Here is a 20,444-nt window from a genome sequence, read left to right as displayed (position 1 = left end):
ACAAGAAACAATTTTCAGATCCTGAACTTAAGACAAATTTCACTGAGGTGATTTCTCAGCACTTCAATAATTCTGCCTCTTCCCTAGGGAGACATCAAAAAGTCAGAGCACTCAGCACTAGACATAGCTGTAATTCTTGGCATAAGTAAGTCATTGCATTTCTGATTAAAGAGATTTTTAAAAGCAGAATCAAAGTCTCAGGAACTTTCATTTACTCCCCAGAAAGCCCATTCTGTTTTCAGCCACTAAAACCTGGGCTTTTGTACTTTTCAAACTTAACATAAAGACAGCTTCAGACTTTCAACTCACAGTCAATTCTGTGAAAGATATATTTACATTTGAAATCACTTAAGAAGTAGCCCCAGAGACTAATTCAAACTGGATTTTTTTTCACAACCATACTTTTTTTATTAAATAGGATTCAAACCAGGAGATAGAAACTTTGCATAAGCAGGGATTTAGCATGCATGACAGTGTTGTTAAGGTAAGGCCTACTGGATCTAGTCTTCCATATAGAAAACTCACAGACAGAAAATGTGCAGCTTTGAGAAAAGCAGGGTCCTGACTCTTTGACATATTTTCCACATTACCTCCTATTCCCTTTTACTAATCTATTCTCTTCAATTTCTCTTGCCATTTGGTTTTTCCCCTTCTCACAATACGCAGCCCAATAAATCCTTCAGGGAACAACCAGTGTTGTCTGCCATATTAGTCTTCATCCTGCTTTTGCAACTGTCCCTCCTCCAGCATTTCCTCCATCCTGCTTTTAGGACAGCACTAGTACTGCATGACTGTACCAAACACCTAACAAGTGAATATATTCTAGACTGATTCACTACAGTCATGATATATAATAGACTAAAATCATATAGTCCTTAGCTTGTACTCCTTCACTATTGTCACTTATCCAGCTTGTATGGCAAGAATGGTAAAAGAGGTCTCTTGCAAGTGATGAAATCTGATTTTAGTGTCCTTCACAAAGCAGGAAGTTCATGCAAACTTGTACTGACTGAAATAGTTCTTCAGAAAGTATGTCAGTAAAAATAGATTTCATAAATGTGTGTAATAAGACAAAGGTTAATTAGCTGTAACCACTTTTTCTCAAGGTCAAGAGGAGTTACACCTGGGATAATTTTAGCCTAGAATAGACACTTATTGATGTGATTTTTTTTTTAAACTTAGGACATCTCACATCACATCACTTTTTACTTGACAATAAACTGACATGACTAACAAAAGAAGTTATTTTGATGGTTGTCATAGGGTAACTTTATGATGCTTGTTTCATTTGCTTTCCTCCCAAATTTGCCCTAAACCAGGACAATAGGACCAAACTACTTGAAAATAACACATTTCAGCATTCTGTACTGAGTATAACAACACAAGATTCCTGTAACTCAGAGAAGTGGGACAATATCTTATTTTTCCTTTGCATTTTTCTCTCCCTTTCTCCCCAAGTTTGTGTAGCTAGCAATATTCTGTGGATTAACAGCCCCATTATTTCCTCCTCATCTCTCCTTTATGATATCTCAAGCATAAACAGCTGGTCATCAAGCACTGTTCCTAAGGATGAATCCCTCAGAACTGCTTTCAGTTCACATACCAAACTCCAGGTTCTTGTAGTCCTGCAACAGTCCCTGTGCTAACAATCCCTCCTCCAGAAGCAGCATCCAGACAACTGCTGATACCTAAAGTAGTCCACTAGCACTGTAAGCCAGGCATTACCAAAACCTTGTCCTGGGTTCACTAAGGTTTGCTGCAGCTGAGATGCTTTGAAGAAAAACATTTCATGTTTACTACCTAACCACCTACATCTGTCATTTTACTTAGAAAATATCCACATATTTCTTAAAGTAATCTCCCAGCAAAAGTCTTAATAGCTTAATTAGGACTTCTGCTCCTCCCACAAACTCTTTGGAAAACTGTTTACAGCACCAGTGATCACTTTCAAAACAGTTATGCTCAGAGAGCAGGAACCCATTGAGGTAGCTTTGAATTAGCCAGTCTTTGGCCTACTTGACTTTATTCAGCTTCTTACTTCAACCTTTTACAGAAGCACTACAGTTTAAAGGCTCATTAGTGTTACAGTAAGAATACCATGCCCCATGGTTTGAGCAAATGAGGAAGACTTAAAGTTTAAAAAAAAACAACTTTAAAGACTTAATATTCTAAAGGACAGACAAAGCAAAAGTTTGATCAACGAAATACAGTACTAAAGAAACACAGGCAAGGTACTACAAGGCACTAAATACTGCCATTCAGAAACTGTGCATGTCTGGTTCACTGGCTCTTTTTTTAACCCCAATCTTGAAAACAGGAAAGGTGGGACATAGAAATAAGATCAAATGCTTCACTCCTTGTCCATTTAATACAAAGCAGGTGTTTCAGTGCATCTTTTTAAATGAAAAAAAAATTATGTAGAATCACATCTATAAAATAACTGGACAGCCCTTCCACTGAGTGCTTGTTACTTTCTTGCTGATTATGCAAATGAAAGTGAGTCTGTTTGGGGTACAGCACTTGTTCAGATGCTTTGAATCATTTTGTACAACTATCTTCCTTTTTTTATCACTCCTCTGGCTATATGGGTACTTAATTTGGGCTTACTGGAATTAAGTACTGCGACTATATCCTGCTCACTTCATCCCTTATTTCAATTCCTTTTAACTGCACAGCTACCCCCTGCCAGCCCTTCTGCCTATAGTGCAACCAAATAGCTCTATCTGCTCCAGTCAGTTAAGAGGAATCTCTCTGCAAGGTTCCCATCCTGGGAGTAAGTTAGAGACAGTTCCTGTGGCTTTTCAGAAAGCTTCTGAAGGACTACGTTCCTGCATGGAGGAATTAATAGCTCCAAGCTTGTAAAGATTTACATATCTCCACAAAATGTCAGCAAATCTGAAGCTATCATACCAGAGATGATGATTAGCACTGTGCATATTTAACAAAGGAGTAGTGAAATCTGATTTGCATATTTCTGACAAGCACGCAAATTCCCCACCGCTTTCACAACTTAGTATCGACACGGTTCATTTTATTTTGATTAAATTTAACACTTTTCACTGATGACCTTTAAAGAAGTGCTCACTTCCAGACTCTTCAATGCACCACTGATCTGCTACACTTTGTCAGCAAAACAATGATTGTTCCTAAGAAGCCTCTGAAAAGCTACAGTCTTACACAGATCAGTGCACAAAGTTCCCTCTGACGTGTGCAATGCAGGGAGGCAGAATTTGCATAATCAGCTCATTTGCTGCATTCAGCAACAAGGGACATACTCTGCCAGTTCACACCCTCACCAGAAGGCTGCTCTAGTAAAAAGTAAATCACCACACTGCAATTCAACAGACACGAAGTACATTAGCTGGGTAACAGCTAAGAAAATAAGCAAATGAAGATGTATGTAAGTTATTATTACCTCTGTTCCACAGACAATGGAAATGACCTTTGTTCAAAGGCTGGTTCAGAATCAGAAGGCAAAACTTCAGGTTCCCTGTAAGATAAATGTTGGCTCTCATTAGCAAGAATATTGATTTTTTTTTTTGTCCTTTTTTTTAAATTTTTTTTTTGCCAGATGCATTTTTGTCCAACCACATCAGAGTAACTCCACTAATATCATTGCTTCTCAGGTTTTACCACTGCCAGATTGAAAAACTGTCAGAACTTCATAAGATACCTTTTACTAGGTGGGGTTTTGCTACATGCTTAATTTATAAGTGACTTTTACTTACCGAAGGGCATCCTCAACAGGACCCCACATCTATACAGCTCTCTCATTTCATCTCCCACTTGCTACTCCTGCCTGGATGCAGCAAGTACTGATATGGGCTTACCCTGGTCTCTGTTAATGGGGAAGGCTGGAGGAGACTCCATATGAGATGTCTCTAACCTATACCCAATATTCCACCCTCCTGGAGGATGCAGAACTCTGGCTGCCCTCGGTGGCTTCTGTGCCTGTGTTTTCTTATCATGTACAAGCTCTAATTGTGGTAGATACTCTACAAACAAAGAATGAAAGTCCGTGACCCAGGAGCTAAAAATCAAAAGCTAGTAAAAGCAAAAGTGTACTTTAGCCTGTGTTATCTAGGTGATACTGTAGACTAAAAACCTCAGTGGATTTACCAGCCCAACTTGATTGAGCTCATAAAGCCTCCTGTCCCTGCAAACGTGCATGCTGAAGGTCGAAAATAAACCTGCAGTTAGAAAAGCCTTAAAAGAAAGGAAGGATGTATGATATGACAAACTTTGAATTCCAAGAGTAAATACGTAAATCTTTGGCGGCTGCCTGAAGTGGGATTTGCATTATTTCACTTCCTAATTATCTTGCCAATCATATAGGAATACAAGTTTCCCCTGGAGCTTGATATCCTTAGACAATCAAGTTAATGAATAATATTTGGTCATGTGAAGCAACTATAATTGAAAAAAGAAATCCTCTATCACTAGAAAGTCTTTTGAGAAGATCCAGTATAGCAGGAGGCAGAAGGCCACAGTAGAAGCCTGTGGCCTAAGCCATATCATGTTATCAAGGAAAATACAGCTGGTCAAAATGCTGAAGTTGAAGGAACATGTAGGAATGGGAGTTGGAAGGGGCAGTCTTTAAAATAATTATTTAAATGTGTGATTAGGAGAACAAAGTGGAGGTTAGCAGACTGGGATACCACTATTCTGCCTCTTCTGCACCTTTCCCTTTGAGTGATTTAGGGTTACCCTCCCCACTGACCCATTTGAGGCTTCAGTTTCCTAAAACAGAAGTAACAGTATTGTCCTCCTTCATAAGTAGCAAGAGAAATAGAAATTAAGACCTAGATGATTTTTACTCCAGTGAAAATTCTACATGATTATCATAGCCTGGCGCTTTCAAATACCCTCCCTCAAGCCTTCTGCTTCCATCTTTGCTGACATTGTCCTCACTTCCATTTAATCCATGTATATATAGGGGAATAAATTTTCATAGGGAGAGGTGGAAAGACCAAGTAAACAAAGGAAAAGTGAGAAAAGTTTTCCCTGTGCACAGTTTTGCCTTGTCCTTGAACTTTAAGAGAAAGGTAGAAAACAATACATTCAAACTAAGTGCCAATTTCCAGCTGCCTCACAAAATGGGACCTCAGCAGCAGATCTCCTAATGATTGTTAAGTGAGAAAGGCTGCCAACTCCTTGTATTAAACATAATCATCTAGTGATGCTCTTCATTGAAAAGAGCCAGCAAATATCACAGTTTCTGTTACTGGTACAGTAATACAAAGCAGGCAACAGGTGCTGTAAGCCTATTCTTGCTGGTGAATCACAAAAGGCATTTCTGTGCCTGTTTTAAACCCTTAAACCATTTCAGCATACGATTTCAGCTTTTCTTTTTGCACATCAGAAGTACTCTTGTTATATATATTAGGGTACATTTCTGAAGCCAAGACCTGGCTGCAGGTGTCTACACTGAGATTTCAGAGGTTGATTTTCAGAGATGACACTTCCAAGAGCTTCCAGTGAGGCCCATAAGAGATGCTGGGTCTACATGTTCAGCTGTTGCAAAGTCAACAAGCAGATGCCCACAGCATACAAGAGGTAGGAAATGGAGGGAGTTATGTCTTTAGGGTTCATTGTTGTTTGGGTTTTTTGAAGGGCAGTTATAGGCCGAAAAAGTAGAGAAATGGAAATTATTGTTTTACCTGCTTTTAGAGAAGTGAACACTCCAGTCATTTCAAACCAATCATTTCATACAATTAAGGCATGATAAAATGCTATGATTAATGGTATGATTAATGCTGACAAAATGAGCCTAAATGTCAATATTTTAATGGTGCCTGCTGAGTTAATACAAAGCTGCACACGAGGCTCAGTCCTCAGTAGATGTAAAACAGTAATAAAATTGGGCTGCAATAATTTACAACCATTGCCCTAAAAACTATTAATATATTGGGACATCTGATGGCAAAGACCATGTCAACAGACAGAATATGCAACATTCATCACTCTGAGAAAAACTGATGAGAACTCACTGTGCCACTGCTCTGAACAGTGCTGCTCTGAACACTCTACTGGCTATTCATTTGAAAACAAATCTACTTCAAGGCCATTTATCTTTAAAAGCCCTCATAAAATTAGGACACATATCTCCTGGACTGTCTACCCATCTATTTTTCACAAAGATAATTAGCAGCCTGACCCAACTCTTACTGACATTGTGCTCTGTTTGGACTAATGGGAAAGAGGTTTCTGTAAGCAAGAAATCACCAGCAATATCCCCAGATATGGATATCTCCACTGAAGAAACTTTTGTGAGCCTTTTGCTAAAGGCAGAACAAGTTTCTCTCTTGCATAGTTTCTTCCATTTTTAGTATAATTTTCTCTTCATTACGTACTTTTGCAGCTCTTGCAGCCTGAGCAAATTCAACCATCTGCAGCAAAAGCAGAAAAAACTGCTCCCTACAAAACCTGCAGCTTATTCTTGATATTTACATCAACTCAGGGAACAAATGGAGTCAAGTCCCATGGTCAAAGACCTCCTGTAGAAGAATTAAGGCCTGTGATGTACAGGCCTACAGAAAAGGAAGATGACTATAGGAAACTTTTACTTGCATTTAAGGAACCAAATTCTCCCCTCCCCTTGTTTTTCTATTTGATGCTTATAAACCTTGCAGTCTTACAGGAATAACTTACTCAGTAAGAATGAACATGGGCACAACTATGTGAACAGGCAGTTACATGAAAAAACACAGCTAAAAATAATCTTCTAGCAGACTTGGAAAATCCTAATCTTTGAATAAAGCTGGATCACTTTTATTCCCGTTGGAAACCTTTCCTAAGTTACAAATCAGTCCATTAATCAATCAATCAACAATGCCTACAAGTTTCTACACTGGCATCATCACCTCATCCTTCCTGAAAGCTTTTTTCTCTTTCTTCTTTCCAAAATTATTTAGCTGTACGTCTTTAATGAAACTTCTCAAGTAAAGCATGAGAAGCAACTTTTCTTGCTTTGAAAAGGGCTTTTATCAAAAGTGTTGTGAACATCCCTGATAGCCTATGCACTGCCTATGCAGTGACTTTTTAGCACATTGTAACTCACTCTGAACAATTCCAATATATTTTAGAGCATAGATTTGCTATTCTAAAAGCCTTCTTCGCTTCTCCCCATCATATTGTATTTATCTAGTTATTTTATATTTATAATATCATTTTGCATTTTTAATTGATTTCTCTTTGCCACGTGCCAGTCTTAAGGCTGTATGTCCATCACAAAGCATAGGTAAAAGGAACACATATTTTTAAAGACAACCTTTACTCTGGTAGCCAATAAATTAATATATGCCGCTTTGCCTCCTTTCAGTGTTAGAATCATATCACTAAAGAGTTTTTCTGCATATTGCGAGGATGTTGGCATTGAATTTTCTAAAGCGGGGAAAATCTTTCAATGCTTCAAACAAGAGGCCTTTGGTAAAGACCACTGCTATTCCCAGACTTTATGACATGATGCAAGTGGGAATACACAATGGGGGGCACATGCTGTGCTAAGATACAGGCATGCCTCAAGGTGCTGACAAAGTATGACTTCAAATTCAGAGTTTCAGCCACACCAAAGTGGCTTCCACTAAACAATTAATGTTTTGGGTTTGTTTCTTTGGTATTTACATTTTACTATTTGCCTGAAGAGGAGCCATTCCTCTCCTTTCCAGTGTTCTATGAAACATCAACAAAGAAGGAGGTTCAGGGCTGAGGAAGAAGCAGGAAAGAGACAGGTAGTATAGGGGCAGATCTGAAAGTTGGAAGATGGTTACAGGTTCCCAGAAAATTTGTGTACTGATAGAAATATACCTAAATACCTAAGATGCTAATCAAGATCCATTGAAAAGACACAGTTATACACATTCCTGATCATATAGGTGGACATCCAAATATACAACAGCATCTGAGAGAAAAACCTCTGAATGATCTTACTGAAAATTTCTTCCTGCTCATGTTTCTGCTCTCACATCAGTCTACAGATACACCATGATATGTCAATAAACCAGGACAGCAAAAACAAACAAAAAACCCACACCAAAAAAACCCCAAAATCCCCACAAAAATAGCCAAACAAAAAACCCACAATGAAATAAAAACCCAAATTAAAAACAAAACAAAAAATAAACAGTCTCTGAAAAAAAAAAATTGGTTTCCAGTAACATAAGTTACTCAGAAAGTTACTACCCATCAGATTAATTTTAAATGAACAATCACTGCCCACTTAAATGTCAGAGTATGTAGGAAGGGACAAGGTTGTTTTTCACAGCTTCAAAACTGACTGATAAGACAAGAGAGAAACAGGGCTGAGGCTGCTCTTTGGGCAGTTGATGTTCCTTCAGCTGCACAAGAATTAACACCAAAATTGTGATTCTAAGAATTCCAGGTAAGTCAGATTTACTGGGAGCCTATCATAATAAGCCCTTGAGAAAGCAGTTCATGAAACCAGCAAACATAACAAAACCACAGTGACAATCGATCTGGCTGTTGCTACAGATCACCACAGCAAGATTACCGTGGGTTTTCAAACTAAAACAAAGGAGTTTGGGGATCAGCACCAAATTAACACAATTTTCTGCCAAGTAAGCACCTGTCTCCAAATGTTAATTCAAAACTGATAAAATTCTTATTGAAATGGACCATTTAGTTCAGGGCTTTTTGAAGAGCTACCATCCACTTCCCAAACATACTCAAATGGAACAATCTCACCACCAAGAATGAAGTAAATTACTGGTTAGAAACTAAGGGGGATTCCTCATTTCCTGAAAGGCTTTCATCATGGTTTTTTGCTTTTTGTTTTTTAGACATCGAAAAACCCAACAGTAGTTTCCTACCCGCTACACACATACAATTCTTAATTTACTTGCTGATATAGCACTTCTTAAAAGTTGGCTTCTGATTCACAAGACAAGACTGATTTTATCAGTTAATATCTTTGACAGCTCACTATGAGTAGTATGTAGATCTACCTTAGCAAGTAGCATAGCAGAATAAAATCAGTCTGTAAAGCAAAACTGTTGGTGCTGAAGGTATGATATTCACATCACACACGTTTTGGGAGAAAGGAGGAGAGGGAGGCTACTTCAGGTTAAGTTTAGCCTGGTTTTGTAGACCCATTAGCAGTAGGAGAGCATTATGTGCACTCCTGCAGCACATTTTTATCCAAAGGAAATTAGTTTACATATTCCAAAACCACCCTGCAACATAAAGCAAACCACAGCAAACAGGCAGGATCATGCAACTTGCGTCAAAATTATATTCTTCATCCACAGTAAAATACTAACGTAAATATGCCAATAGCCACATGGCTTTTGGCTTCTGAATTTTTATTTGTATTTTATGCTGCAAGATCAGTTTAACTTACATGACACTTTTGTAATTTTATACTCATCAAAATTTGGCTCTAAACTTAAGATTTTTTTTAATTTAAGAGGCAATCTGACACTACCTATCATGTATGGAAGGTGCAAGGGGGACTTGAATAAAAATTTATAAATATAGCATTTTTAACTCCCGAAAAAGCACTTAACATCATACCCTAAGATGCTATTTCTAAGGTTATCTTTTAGGTTAAAACCTCGCTTTGAACAGAGCAAATAGTGTACCTTATACAAAAACACTCCTCATTCTGCTTTTCTCTTTCTTGAACCAAGATTTCCCCCAACAGTGCTTTCTTTCATGGGGAAACCCAGTGCTCTGCTGAGATACCAAGGACTATAAAAAAGGATAATTTCCTAGGACCATTATGCAGACCAAATCAGCACTATAAAATATAAACATTTCACATGTTAAAAGTTTCACAACTCCTGCAGAACTACTACTCTGAAAATAGTAAAACTTCAAGTTCCTCCATCTGTGCTCTTGCTGAAAAGGTAGTTGTCAGCTTTAATTCAGAGAAACAGTTAAGCTTAGACTACTGTATTAATTATAGCCATTGCTTATAAAACATTGCGTAGCTGCTTTTTTCCACACTGAATCCCAAGCCTCCAAACAAGCCATTTAATTTTCCTCATAACAGTGACAACTCCCATAATAAACCTGCACAAATTATGTAAAAGGATCACAGACTCTAACAAACATGTTCTCAAACTTCTTGAATGTATAAATCAAATATGCATACACAACTGATTTTTGTGCAAAGGCACTGTTATCCCTGTCAATGCATCTTAGTGTTCATTTTTTCATGTAAATTCTATTGATTTTTAAATATTTTGCAGCTCCTAATTCTCCAGGCAAATTCCAGTAAGAAGAGTAGGAAGAAGAGGGGATTTGTGCAAACAGTCTTATTGAAAAGCTGCAATGTGTTACCCTCTGGAGAGCACTCTACAAGAATTTATGTGGATGAATTCAAACCAACTAATTTCTCACAATAAGTTACAAACATGGCCATACACATGGGATAATTTACCCACATCATCAACCACTGTGCCAAGAAGGGTGCCATGCCTTGCAATGAAATTTTTCAATTAATGCTGGTGCTTCTCTGGAGAATGTGAGAGCTGCATTTCTGATTTCAGTGTGTGATGGGATGCTTCTTTTCATCCCAAGTCCTATAGTTTATAGCTGCATTTCTGAGTACCTTGGACTTCTGCTCTTTATGTGTCAAACATCTCAGTCTGGTCAAGCAGAATAAGGTCACACAATTCCCAGTAGTGAATCTTCAGCTTTAGATAACTTGTCGAGCATCACAAAGAAACTTCATGGCAGGATTCAACTCTCTAGGGCAACACAGAACTCAACTGAATCATGAGAACTGGCTATTTAAATAGAAATCCTAACCACACTTACTATTATACATGGAAATGATGCTTGTGTCCCATTAACAACTCTCATTTGAAAATAAACACAGTGGAGTAACCAGTCACTTTGAGAGGGGCAGCAATGTACACAAACCATAAAACAGGCTTTTCAAGGCACACACTGGCAGATGCACCACGTGCCACTGCAAGGCCTTTGGTTTGATTTGCCCCACACCCTCGTCCTTTTCTCGAGGGATGTGGCCAAACCATACCCATCATTCTGCACCTTGTGCAATCTGGACTTTCATTTCCAGCCAAGCACAGCAATGGTCAGAATTAACTGGAAGCAGCAGTCACTGGTTTAGCTGAAATATTATTGCCTGTTCACTTACACTCTTACAGTTTTCAAGATTGGATTCAAATTACCCAATAATCCAAAAAAGAGATATTTCTGGTATAGGCACAGTCAAGTAGACATCTACAATATTATTCAGATATGTTTTATCCTGTGGCATGAAAAAAATAGCCAGGTGATGCTGAAGTGATGAATAGGAAGTGAAATAGCAGGAGGAAAGAATTCTGTGCAGAATGAGAAGACTAGTCACCAGGGTTGCAGAATCAGACACAACTTTCACACATAAGGTGAACTTTTAAAATACATTACTTTCACTACAACTACATTATAAAAAAATACTAAATGCTTTTTTTTGTTATTCACAGGCAAGTCATCATCTGAAACAGAACCCATTTGACACCTTTTGATACCAGTTGGAAGACCTTATAAGACAAGAATTAGACAAACAGTCCTGCTATAAAAATATTGATAGTCTTATGGTAAAATTGACTTTAGTGTTTAGAACTTCTAGGCACAGACCATTAGACTGGAGCTTAAATCTGCATCAAAGTAAAAATGAAAGCAAATCTTGAGAAAATCTAAACAATTATAATTCAAGGAAGTTCCAACCTTAAATGAAAACCAAGGAGATGCGTTCACTTTCTCGCTCTGTAATAGTCAGGACGAATGTAATGCCCTCCATGCATTTTAAAAACACAGCATCAACACTGTCTGAATACATCACACTAACAATACTTGTTATCTGGTATGTCTCTATTTCCAAGGAGACAACCAGGCATACAAGCTCCACCAGCAGTCGATACTGTCAGCTCAATCTGCACACAGCAAGGGCAAGGTGACTTCAAGGAATCACAAGGCAGAGCAGGCAGATGTCAGGAGTCTCTCTGGGCAAATGGGTACAAAGCACAATCCCATCAGCAAACATTCAGCTCAGCAAACAGTACAGTGCCATTTCTATGGTCAACAGATATCTTTAGATATTTTCTACAGGATTAACAAAACGTAATACGCATTTAATGATTCGCATACAGGAGTACTGGCCAAAGAGTAAGAACCATTGGAACACAGAAGTGCCTGACTGCACAGCATTTAGAACCCCTGCTTGCTGCTACCAAGTGCTCCACTGAGCCTTCAGTTCCTGGCACTAACATCTCCTATGCACATAAAAGTCTGAATTCTATTTGCACCAAGATGCACTTTAAGAGGGTGACAGAATCCAATGCCTCTCTTGATGTCAAAACACCACTCCTATACACCAACGAGACATTTCTCTACTGATCTCACTGGAAGCACACATTTCAAGTACCTGTTTTTGGAGCATACCTATTAGATCCTGCTTCACAATGTCAGCTATCTCATTTTTAAAAACTGGGAAGGAGATATACCTTTTATCAGCATGGATAAAGTTAGTGTGTGCCTTCAGGAGACTGATGACCCACATTCAGGTTCCCTCCTTATCAAGAGGGAACTGACATCCAAATTCAGTCAAGACAGCACTCTCCCCCCCAGACATGACATTATTCTTGGGGAAGAAGATTCTTCCCTCCTTGCTACAAAACAAAATATATGATGGGACTATTTTCATAAAACAGTTAAACATGAGTAGCCTGCAGAAGTCTGATTCTGCAGTCCACTGACTTAAAGTTTGTTCTCCAATTTATTCAGACGACTCTTTTCCACTTTGAATACATCCTCCAATTACTTCACCATGGTATTACAGGATTATATCCACTGCCTCCTCCCTAATGTGTGACATGCTGTCGGAGAACAGCGTAACCTCTGGTTTTGCAGGATAATTTTCAGGCAAGAAGAGTGGTTTTCTATCTATCTTCAGAAGACTTGGCACTAGCAGTAATAAAAGGAGGGAATAGCTTTCTGCAACACAGCATAAAATGTCCAAATCCAACAGAGCAGGATTTTAGATGCTTCAGTCTTCCCACTTCTCATGGTATTCCCACTGCCAAACTCAGCTTGATTCCTCCTTAGTACATTTACACTGATGGATTGTACACTTTGTATACAATTTCTCCCTCTTCCCTTTATATACAGTCCCACTACCATGCTGAGGACAAGTACACCATCATATGAAGTCCAGTGTGCATCCACTGAATAGCCCAGGGGCTAAATTACAGTATAATGCTGTGAAGGTACACAGCAAAGTCCCATCTTCAGAAAGGGGAAAACAGGCATTATGTGACTGTAGGAAGATCACACTCCTATGCAGCAAATGAGTCAATACAAAAAAGCAAAAGTTCCTTTCTGCTCCTCAGCTTTATCTGGTAAGACACACTACAAATCACAAATGGCTTCTGGCCAAACTCCAGTGTGGACAATTACAGGCTTCTCTTTCCCTACTTCTGTTCAGCCATCCAAATGAAATACACCATCTTTCACTGTCCTGGACTCATGTGTACTAATTAAGCACTTATTTAAAAGCACAAAGCATTCAACCAGGCCACAATGTACTTTGGAGATGGCTGGATTTCGTATTTAGTAAGTTCACCGAGTTTTAAAAAGTTGAGTAAATTGTGACCCGTGTAACATTCATTATTAACTCCTCAGATATAATGGATGAGACTGATGAGGCAACTCCCAGTGACTCCCAGGATTTTACCTCATATGCTTTCATGAAAATCCATGCTGAGACAGTTGGTACTGCAACACCCCAAACCCCTTTGGGGTGCATGTCAGAAAGGACATTTGCGCCCATACCACCTTTGCAGTCTTGCTGTATTCATAGCAGATTATTCTGTACTTTGAGGTCCAGAGTGCCATCCAGAAGGTTCAGAAAGGCAAAGAGGCTTTCCAGATGGTCGTAACAACAGCCCACACCAGCAGTGGTGGCAGTGGGAGGGTGTTTGGGCCTCTGGAGTAAGATTCTGGCAAAGAACGACGAGGAGGGGAATGTCTTCTTATATTACAAATAGAGTTTTTAACAGATATAGGAAGAAAAGACAATGAATTTAATTTCCCAACATTCAAAAACATTTCACTCCTAAAATTGTCTTCTGATTTCACAAGCTTTATTTTATTATTTCTAAAGTTAATTTTTTTTTTTACCATATGAAGGCAGCTCCATTTTGCTACCTGTTTTAGGACATTCTATAACTTTACATCCACCACTGGCTTCTTTTCTTAAGAAAAGATTTTTTAGAACCTACTTGTATATATTTTATAAATAGATAAATCTACACTTTGAGAAAAAAAGGTAAAATAAACAAAAGAAAGACAAAAAACCACAAAGGCGATGAAAACTGCATTACATTATCAGTCAGGTAAGGAATTTTTATGTAAGCTGGATGAAGTTCCTCTTCACATTTTATTCTGTAATATGTCATTGTGCTGCATCTGGCAGAAAAATAAGACCTAAAATCAAAGTTCTGTGGACCGAATAGCTACAATAAGCTTACTTAAATCAGGAACTAACAGCTGTCTCTTGGAATAAAAGTAGGGGGTGATAAAGAAACAAAAAGAGAACACTATCAGAATATCGATGCTTCTTCCATAGGTAAAAAATAATTACCTAATGTTGAAAACTTTGTAGTGAGAGCTGTTTAAGGTTCATGTAACTTTTAAACAAGATTGGAAAAGCTGTTTTCAAGTAAATGGTGTGATAGCATCACTGGGATCACTGTAGTCTGGCAGAACAGACACCATATCCAGCAAAGATCAGCTCTCAAAAAAGTAGGTCATGCCTGTAAGGAGACTACTCACTCAAGCAGACCCTCCAAATCATTATGACAAACTGTTCCCATAAGATACCTGTCACACTAATAAAGTTTGGTAGGTTTAGTCACTACACAAAGCCTATGATAACTGCTTTTATTGTAAGTCACTTGCGCTAGTTTATAGTCCCTTGTTCTGACAAGCTGCACATGATATATAATTAAAGAGAACTGTTACTTGCTTCCTTTTCTCACAATACAGTAAAGCCTGTAAACAAACACAAGCTCTGGGACCATTAAGAGAGGCTCTTGTTTGCAGACTGTCTTTTCAACCAACTACTTCAATTTCAATGCTAAAACTGTCAAGCTTAATTAAGAGTTATGGGGCATAACCATTTCAAAACCATAAATCTATACAGTAGAAGAGTATAATGACTGCCTTAGTGGACATCTCTTTTTAAATAAGCAGTATCTCTTACCAATACCTAATTTAAGTTCCTTATACACAACATTGTATTGTAAAGAACTTTATTACTTCTCCTGAAGTGAATATTAAGACTAGCATAAAGTATTTTCATCCTGATGTCTTTTGGTTTATTTGACTATTTAAAGTGGACCTCAAAGCACATTCTAGTGCTTACACTGCTACTCCATCCAAGTCCACCAGAGATCTTTGTGATCCTCCAACATGTTTGCAGAGAACTGCCTTTCTCTCCAGCTTCTTTCAATATATTGTTTTCTAAAGTCACTTTGACTTTTGAGTGTGCACAGCTGTTCACACATCCTCACAGCTTCAGGCAGAAAGATACAGAGTTCACCATTGAAGGACTCCCCTTTAAAAACATCCTTAGCATTCAGCACCCCCAGCCTGAGACACCAGTGGCACAGGCCAAAAAATCCACCAAAACAGCACTGTAGGGCAGGTGTAGATGTAAATCTTAAATCCACATTATCCATTCCAGAAGAAGCACACATTTCCATTTTAACAGTGGTTATAGTCTTCTACCATAACCTCTGCAAAATCAGTGCTCTAGGGAGCACCCAACCCATTCAGAAAACCTAATGCAACCTCAGTCATATTGGTACTTTCAGCCAGAAATTAAAATTTAACAGACAACTGATTACTGTGCTTCAAAGGTTTGAACCTCACAGTACTGGAGGGATTCTAAAATCAATTGAATGTTGCTACTTTCAGTGTGAAAAAAGTCCCACATACAGTCTTACCATTAGGTTTCACATAGTTAGGGTGATTTTCTGGACTTTGCAGCAAAGGAATTACCCTTAAAATGCAAGTCCTAAAGGCTTAAACCTTTAAGGGTGATTGAATCAGTATCATGTTTATTACTATTTCTTAATCTAATAGCTTTCTCATGCAATCACATAACAAAAGTTTTCTCCACCTGCTTCATGGACTAACTGATGAATTCATTTTACAGAACTGATGATCACATAATAGTCAGTCTAGAGGCAGCCCCTTAAAATAAAAGTCTTAAAGGAAACTTAAATTATTTCTATCCTGATGAGCACTTTTTAATGTGTTAAATAACATTTGGATCTAGAGGAAATAATGGCTGCATCTAAAAGCATAATTTATGCAGACTAAACTTAACTCTTATCAGCTGTTTATCAGATCCAGAGAGGAACAGCAAATACGCCCTGGTCAGCATGTAAGTACACTTGGGGAGAAGATACTTAGAAAAGGAGCTACACTTCTCTCTTCTTCATTACCCTATCTGGAAAATGTGGTTAATAATAATAATTCTCTGAACTTAAATTTCCATTTGTAGATTCAAAATCACTTTATAAAGGTGCATAAGCATTATTACTCTCATTTCACAGTTGGCCTCACTAAGTACAGAGATTTGTAGCAATTTGTATGAGAAGCAGCATCACCTAGTGAATAAGTTAAGACTCTGAAATTATGTCCCCAGGGTTTTCTTCCCAGCTAAACTGCAAACTTCAGACTACACCAATATGCACTGTGGCAAAACCAGACACAGTCCATCTGAAATTGGAGGGTTTCTGCATGGGAATAGGCACACAAGCCAGGAATACATAACATAGAGGAAAAGAATTTCTGCCTTACATTGATCTAGTCACTTAAACTTTCCACAGCCACAGGGAGACGGACATCACAGATGTCATCAGAGCGTTCAAACGCACACAAAAAAATGAAATTACATCTTTCCAGAAGAATAAAGGAAATAATAAGATACATAGCAGTGGACAGCCTGGAGTTTAATCAGGAGAGAACTCCCTAACCACCAGCATCAAAATCTTCTCCTCTCTTGTTGACAAAAGATATCTCATGCAAATTTCCTGCAATAACGTTTCTCTTACTCAATATTATTCCTCCTTTGGACAACAGCTCCTGCACACGGCAACAATCTTATAGGTGGGTTTTAAACTTTGTCATGAAAAGCACTTCTCTGTGGTAAGGAGTCAGGAAAACACTGAGTACATCTTCTCTGTTAACAGAAATAATTTTAGTATATTTCATTCTCAAATATCAGTTGGTCACTTATGTTAAACTTGAACATTTCCAATTACACATTAGACTAAAGGCTAAAAACAAGGGAGCAATATGATATTTTTTCTTTTTAGAATTATGGGAATGATAAAAATCAGGCTAAAAGGCTAACAGGTAGATAGAAGTATTTTCAAGCTTAAAACTATTATCTATTCTTCAAAAAGCTGCTTAATTTCAGAGCCAGGCCAATGAAGTCAAAATAATCTCTCATCAAAACTACTCCAACTTTTTTTCCCAAATATCAGTTGGCCAAGAAAGAATACCAACACAGTTAAGAGATTAAGCCAAAAACATGTTTGCAGGCTTTTAAATTTAAATAAACAGAGGCCTTAAGTATTTGAAAAACTGGCATATTACAGAAAAATTACAAGAGTTGCCACTGAAATTAATCTGAAATAGCTTGTACATGTGAAACTTGTAAGGACAACCAATTTCAGACACATGGGGGGGAAAACAAACAAAAGTGAGTGTCAAAACAAAAATAAAAAGTTAAATGTTTTTAATGCAATAATAGTTTATAAAGTTTTATATGGAGTATGAGTATAATATTAGTTAGATCAAACTACTTCTCCAAGCATAATATGTTGGACAAAAACCAGGAGATAACAAACTGGGGTTATATGATTTTGCCACACATGTTGACACCCTGCAAAATTTTGCAATTCATAAACAAATGGTTGAAACAACTATCAAATAATTTAAATTTAGTAACAAAATAACTTTTTTCTATTCTACTATTCTTGTAATCACAGAAAAGCCTATTCGAATTAGTCAGAAAAAAACCCAGCTGCATCAGTTCTCTCTTCTGTTTCAGTTTGTGTAAAGACATAAATCCATGATGGATTCGTGTTAATTTATTCCCAGGGCAATACCTGGTATGCTGTGTTTTTGGAGAGTTTAGGAGCATTTATTAACACATTTACCTCTCCAACATGCCTTGACTACAACTAGAGTCAAACTATATTGGTCAAACTATAACAGGTGAATGTGTGTTGATGATAGTGGCAGGCAGAGCAGAACCTTTGGATGATATTCAGAAAACCAAAGATGTGCAGTCAAAACCTCTCAATCAGTTCTGCAAAACAGCACAGTGAGTGAGCCTTAAAGGAGACAATCTCAGTGAAAGCACTTTTCCCTCCCCAGCCAGGGCATTACAGGGCCCCTCCACACACAGGACTCATTACATCAGGGAAGATGGTGCAGGGGAGCCTAGAGCTCTGCACAAAAACATCACCAGAGAAGTAGCAGAATGGTGAGCTGCTGTTTTAGTGTACTTCTGTGTTAGCTTTTGCTTTAACTCCTCTATAACTGTACGACAACCAAATCAAGGTTTCCTGTCAGCATGATGTACTGGGAACACACATTTCCCCCAGCTTAACAGCTCTTGGGCTTCTTATGCCACCTCCCACTGCCTCCCTAAAGCCACAACAAAGATCACTATCAACCAATATGACAACACCTAACAAGGGCACAGCTGATAAACTCCAAGTTTGATCCTGCCTACAATGCTCATATGCCTCCAGCATATGATTCACCTGATTTTGAAACAGGAGGTAGTGTTACAACTAAATGCAGATGAGGAACATGCATCAAATGTAAGTTTTTATTTTAGAAAGCATATTCAAGGAGCACCTCTAAATATGGGTAGGATGAAAGAAGAGAAGCATGAACACTGGTCCCATCAGGACTGGGTTGATTTTCTAGTTTTGCATGTGAATGTAAATGAATCTTTAATCAGCATTCGTAATTTCGGCACCAGGACAAAGTTAGAGGAAGCAGAAGTTAAAGGAGGAAAATAAAGAAGGCTGAAAGCGTAAAAATATTCATGCACATACACACATGTGCACACATCCAGCAAGCCCTACTTTGCCATATGGGATTACTGCTCTGTATTTAGCTAATGGATTAAGCACCAATAATTTTTTAAAAATATGAATATTACTTTTCCAATAACAATAAGTCAAGGATTTAAAATAGAAAAGCCTTTTTAATGAAAAATAAATGGCATTTAAAACTTGATAGCCTTTAGGTCTGCTAAAAAAGTCAAAGCCTTTATTTAAAGAAAAGAAACTTTCTTTAATAATCACAGGCACTGCAATGCACAAAAGGCACCACTTGCAACGCAGTGAGTGCTATTATGGCAGTCTGGCTATAGCAAATGATAGGATCCTAATGGAAGAAAAAACATATGCCTTCAAAAAAGATGGAAAATGGTTTAAATCAGATGAGGGGCCATTAACTTTTTGTTTGAAGAACCCTTTTAAAAAACATTAGCAAGTGTAAACACTCTTAACTCTAGCAAATCAAACAGATCTTCAGGGACCTCTAACTAAAGAAAAGGGGTTACAAGATTTAGGGCAACTTTCCAAGATTAAGCACACAGCAAGGTGGCACATGGCATTTACTCATACTGACACTGCTGTCTGGGGTACCACCAGTACAATTTGTGGGGACTTAGGATATTGTCATCTTATTGCAGAAGTTCCATACCTTCTTGGTGATTTCTCATGGACAGCTCCTTACAGCACTGACTTCTTCTTCAAAGCACAGCCAAAAAACTCCAGCCCACTTCTCACCCAGCTAACCCACTCTTTTCAGCACTCATCCTTACTAGACACAGCTGTGGCCTGCTAAGGGCAGGCAGGCCTGTTCCTAATCTTTGGTGATTAGTGCAGCTGCAACTCCCCAGGGGTGAGATTGCCTTCTGCACTATCTTTATTTTCTTACACTCTATCCTCCCACATTAGGAAGCACTGAGACATACCCAAGCTGGCAGTCATGACTGGTGAAAGAGTCTAATAACCAGATAAATATGTCACTGGCACAATCAGGTACAGTCAAACCTGAATTTAATGGGCACAATCCCCATCCCAGGGACTGCCACAGTGTTCAGATGATTTGCTAAGTTTGAGCCCTTTGGGGAGCTCCTAAACTCACAGCTGGAAATTCTCTGTTGATTTTCTAAAGGACCACAATTTCACCCCATGTGCCAAATAAAAAAGTCTGTGCCACAAACTTTACTTCATCTTCATGCCATTTTCCTGAACCACAGTAAAAGAACAGCATGTTTTGACTATTAGGATAAAAACTAGTGCAAGAAATTCTAGATATGAAGTGTGCCCACAAGTGTTTTACTTTCAAAGAGGCAAAAACAAGTAAAA

The 20,444-nt window shown here is 38.2% G+C and overlaps 1 protein-coding gene across 2 annotated transcripts in view; it reads right to left on the bottom strand.

Moving 5' to 3' along the window:
- TPK1 (thiamin pyrophosphokinase 1) overlaps window positions 1-20,444 on the bottom strand; it is a 302,576-nt gene that overhangs the window by 241,577 nt on the left and 40,555 nt on the right. Inside the window, exon 2 of one of the 2 annotated variants that reach the window (XM_058028031.1) lies at window positions 3,416-3,490. The exons of the other annotated variant lie outside the window; for it this stretch is intronic. Within the exon in view, the coding sequence (XP_057884014.1) occupies window positions 3,416-3,490 (75 nt within the window). The remainder of the gene's footprint in view (window positions 1-3,415; window positions 3,491-20,444) is intronic. 2 annotated transcript variants of the gene reach the window in all.

This window comes from Melospiza georgiana, chromosome 1, assembly GCF_028018845.1.
Source record: "Melospiza georgiana isolate bMelGeo1 chromosome 1, bMelGeo1.pri, whole genome shotgun sequence".
Lineage (NCBI taxonomy): Eukaryota > Metazoa > Chordata > Aves > Passeriformes > Passerellidae > Melospiza > Melospiza georgiana.
Note: the sequence above shows the minus strand (reverse complement) of the source record. Positions and strands in the feature narration are given on the sequence as shown.